The sequence below is a fragment of the Populus alba genome, chromosome 12 (assembly GCF_005239225.2).
Source record: "Populus alba chromosome 12, ASM523922v2, whole genome shotgun sequence".
NCBI lineage: Eukaryota > Viridiplantae > Streptophyta > Magnoliopsida > Malpighiales > Salicaceae > Populus > Populus alba.
The window spans coordinates 6,885,889-6,890,372 of record NC_133295.1 but is presented as its reverse complement, the minus strand read 5'-3'; the positions used below and the strand labels follow the sequence as shown (position 1 = coordinate 6,890,372).

Sequence of the window (4,484 nt, the reverse complement as noted above, 5' to 3'; positions counted from 1 at the left end):
AACCCTAATTTTATATAAATTAATTTTAAAAGAGTCACATTTAAAAAGATAAAGTAAATAAAAAATATAAAAGAACTAAAAAGAGTAACGGAAATAAGAGAATGAACAAAAAGAGTCAAAGGACTAAGTACTAATGTATAAGTATATTGAAACTCCAGGGACACTTCAGCCAAAAAAGAGAGGAGAAATGCAGCTCTGGCAGTATCATATAAAATCAGCAAACCACTCAGCGCACACAAAAAAAAAAAGAAGAAAAAAAAAGGAAAATACACAGAGAGACAGAGAGGGGTTTGTGTATAAAAAATAAAAAATAAATTCAAGAAAGGAGGAAGAGAAAATAAAAAGAAAAACAAAAAGAAAAATAAAGACAAGAAGTGCGAGAGAGAAGGAGAGGGAGAGGGAGGGTGAAAATGGCGGCGAGTGGTAGCGAGAGAGTAGCGGTGGAGTTGTGTAAAGGAATCAACGGCCTTGATAAGGTTGTGCTCCGCGATCCACGTGGCTCTACTGCTGAGGTATTATTCACAATAAAAACCCCCACCTTTGATGATATTTTTTTTGATCTGATCTGAAATTGTTGGAAAAAAAAATTATGCTGAAAGATTTAATTCAAGATTGGACTCTATTAATCTTTTGGATTATAATAAGAAATGCATTAGGTTTTAGGATAATTCTTAAATTAAAACAGAAAGTATTAAGTTTAGGTTGCTTGTTTTTGCTTACTTTTTAGAACTGTGTTTGCACATCAACTTTCCTCCTTGGATTTCTAATGCAACTGTTTCTTTGTTTAATTTTTACCTTGTTTAGTTGTTTTTGATGATTTATCAAGTAAAGCGACTGAAAGATTTCCTACTTGGATTTTTCGTACAAATTATGAAGTGATAGTTTCCATTTGAATTTTGATGAAACTAAGATCTGTGGTGTTTAGGACATCTTTGGCATATGCTCTTTAATTCGAGAAAATCATAGATTGGATCGGGTGCTTTCCATCTAAAACAATATCTTGATCATGGAGAAAATTTTAATGTTGTTGAGCCATGCATAATCATTGTTTTATCGTTCAGTTTTGGTCTAGAAAAACAAGCATTCAAGTTTTGTTTTCTGTTTAAATCAATGATGATATGTTTCTTGTTTCTGCAGGTGTATTTGTATGGGGCTCACGTGACATCCTGGAAGAATGACCACGGGGAGGAGTTGCTTTTTGTCAGCAGTAAGGTGCATGCAATATTATAATTACTTTCTCCCTCCCTTCATTGTTCTGCATGTTTCATTCTGGGATTTCATGAAATTGTTTCCCATTATTAATCCTGAAGCAAAAGTTTTTAATATTTCTTTTCTGTAATATTTGTTACAAACCATTAATTAGATGTAAAGAGTGGTTGAGAAATAAAAAAGTACATTGTTTCCATCCTTAAACTAGAATAGTGGTGGGCACTCTTGCACTATGGGGGTGTCCTCTACTCAAACTATCACTTCCAAAAATATGCTCAAAGAAAACGTAGAATAGGGACATTTAAATCGTTTCACAAAATGATAAGAGTATTTAATTACATCTTTCACATTCACCAGGCTGTGTTGAGCTTTATTGTTTTGCTAGAAAATAAACCTCTGATTGCTAAGAAATCATTAGAAATTCAGTCACAGGCTTTGGTTCTCCTTTGTACTTTAGTGAACGATATTGTTTAGAGTGAGTTAAATCTACTTTTCATACATTGGATATCTTGCCATATTTTGCTGCTCTGGATTTTTGTATTTCTTATGCTGTTATCACTATATTTTCATGTTCTTAGTCACCACTGTGCTTGGATGATATGAGAAAGGTTAATTGACCTGTGAGATATTTCATGTAATACTTTGATCTCGGTCCTCCCCTCCCAAATACCATATGAAAAAGTCAAACTGACAATAATTAATGTCTTGTGCAGGCAATATTCAAACCTCCAAAGGCAATTCGTGGAGGCATTCCAATATGCTTTCCTCAAGTATTTACTTACTCTGCAACTTTTCTTTTTCATTTTTTCAACTGGCTTCATCTTTGCTGAGAAAGCTTGCTCTGAATTCACAGTTTGGAAATCATGGTTCCCTTGAGCAGCATGGATTTGCCAGGAATAGGTTTTGGAGCATTGACACCGACCCACCTCCATTTCCCACAAATTCTAAATCCTTTATTGATTTGATCCTTAAGCCGTCTGAAGAGGATATGCAGAAGTGGCCTCACAGGTGAAGTCATTTAATCTTTTATCCCTTCGATCTTTATTTAGCAACATAGGTTCTAGAATCTTTATTATCCTTTCCCCACTCCTCATTCCCAATGGGATAGACAAAGTTATTTATTAGATCATCTTTCTCTTTGCTGTTAGTTATGAGTTCCGTTTGAGGGTAGCTTTGGGAACCGGGGGAGATCTGATGCTGACATCTCGCATTAGGAATACCAATGCTGATGGAAAGCCATTCACATTCACATTTGCGTATCACACTTATTTCTCTGTCTCAGACATCAGGTATTAATTAACTTGCTGTATCCTTCCTGATATTACTAAAATTGCATTGTATTTCTATACACATTTGCAGATAGCTTTAATCTCTCAAAGTAGAAGTTGCAATTTTCTGCATTATCACAGTATCTGTCTTCTATGATGTATTTGTTGCTTGCATATTTTTTAAAAATTTATTCCTTTATTTACCATTTAGATTCTTGATCTGAAAGTGTGATCATGTCTTTGACAATAACATGTCATGGAATCTGCTATAACATTCTGTTGCTTGCAATGTGTTTTTGTAGCCATAAGAAAATTTTTGTTGTGGTATATTTTTCAGGAGTCTGTCTTCTAGCATGCTCTAGAAGGATATTTTTGTGCATATTTTTTTAGTATTCTGTTAGTTAGAACCCCTTCTAATTCTTATTTGCTTGTTTTCAGTGAAGTGCGGGTTGAATGTTTAGAGACACTAGATTATCTTGACAACTTGCAGAACAAGGAACGATTTACTGAACAAGGGGATGCCCTAACATTTGAATCAGAAGTAGGTTAAGGATACACATTTCCCTTATGCTTGTGTTCTGATTGCAATGTTTTAACTTGTGCATTTACAAATATATAGGTTGACAAAATATACCTTAGCACTCCTACTAAGATTGCTATTCTGGATCACGAAAAGAAGAGAACCTTTGTATTACGCAAAGATGGACTTCCAGATGCTGGTAAACTTGACATTCTTGTTAACTTTGTTAAATTTGGGGATCTTCGAAAGAGCAAGGATCTTTTTTTTCCCTGGGTGTGAATAAAGTAGCACAGCCAATGGAGTTCTTAAAACATAGATACAAAATCCTCATGTTTATTTATCTTGATTGACTTCTTAACATGTTTTTAGTTTTCCATAATGCTGTTACAATGTCCTTTTCAATTTATTCCTTGGTTAGCTTCTTCCTACAGTCAGTTTTTTGACCATTGCTGTGTGTATCAAATTCATTCAGAACCTATTTACCTTACAAATGGGAAAATAATTGACCATGCATATTTCTAATCCATGTCTATTCATAATTTTATATCCTAAATTCTAATGTCCAAGTTTAAAAGTTAAGTTACAGATCTTAAGTGCACCTCTAAAGAGGGCGGTATTCTCTCTAGACTCATGCTCCGTCTTATGAGGGGCCCTCTCCTTACTCCAACGTAGCAGTTAAGAGTTGTTTCTACTCTGGCATGTTAGCTTAATTTCTTTTTCTTGCATTTAGTGGTATGGAATCCATGGGACAAGAAGGCAAAGACTATGGCTGATTTTGGAGATGATGAGTACAAGCATATGCTCTGTGTGGAGGCTGCTGTGGTTGAAAAACCCATCACGCTAAAACCTGGCGAGGAGTGGAAAGGAAGACTGGAACTTTCTGCTGTTCCTTCCAGCTATTGTAGCGGGCAGCTTGATCCACAGAAAGTTCTTCAGAGCAGCTAAAAAGATTTATACATATTCTGTACAGCTTCTTTGGTTGAAAGTTTAAACACGGTACTCTTAATGTGTAGTTGGTGCCTTTTGAGGACTGGAATTCACTTGCTTTTATGTTGATGGATCAAGTAAGCTGTGCTGTGCTTGAGAAGACGTTGTGTAGAAATTTCCATACATCATTGAAATGAGATGGTCCTTCCCTTTTTATTTCTTATTTGCATGGAAATTTGGATTAATTTCAAGTCTCTTTTTACCCTGTTACGAAGGAGAGATTCAAATTCCTAGTCTTTTTTTAAAAGAGGGGTGGAGGAAACTAATATCGAGCTATTGGGATCTCATGTCTTCTTTGCATAGGTAATTCTTCTCTTGAGGTGGAGATTCTATAGGATTTGCAAGCATGCTTGCATCAATAAATCTTTTTTTTTTAATCATTGATTGGTATTACTCCAAAGATTATTGTAATAATACAATTTATAATATAATAGTACTATAATTTTGTATTTTACAATTTATATATTATAAAGTTTTATAAAAAATTAAACATGATGAAA

The 4,484-nt window shown here is 34.5% G+C and overlaps 1 protein-coding gene across 1 annotated transcript; it reads left to right on the top strand.

The window, feature by feature from the left end:
* Positions 1-229: 229 nt before the first annotated feature.
* Positions 230-4,147, top strand: LOC118049054 (putative glucose-6-phosphate 1-epimerase). Its single transcript, XM_035058912.2, has 8 exons — positions 230-512; positions 1,138-1,212; positions 1,923-1,979; positions 2,063-2,217; positions 2,358-2,498; positions 2,916-3,018; positions 3,097-3,196; positions 3,728-4,147. The coding sequence occupies exons 1-8, from the start codon at positions 411-413 to the stop codon at positions 3,940-3,942; spliced, it is 948 nt and encodes a 315-aa protein (XP_034914803.1). The 5' UTR covers positions 230-410; the 3' UTR covers positions 3,943-4,147.
* Positions 4,148-4,484: the final 337 nt, after the last annotated feature.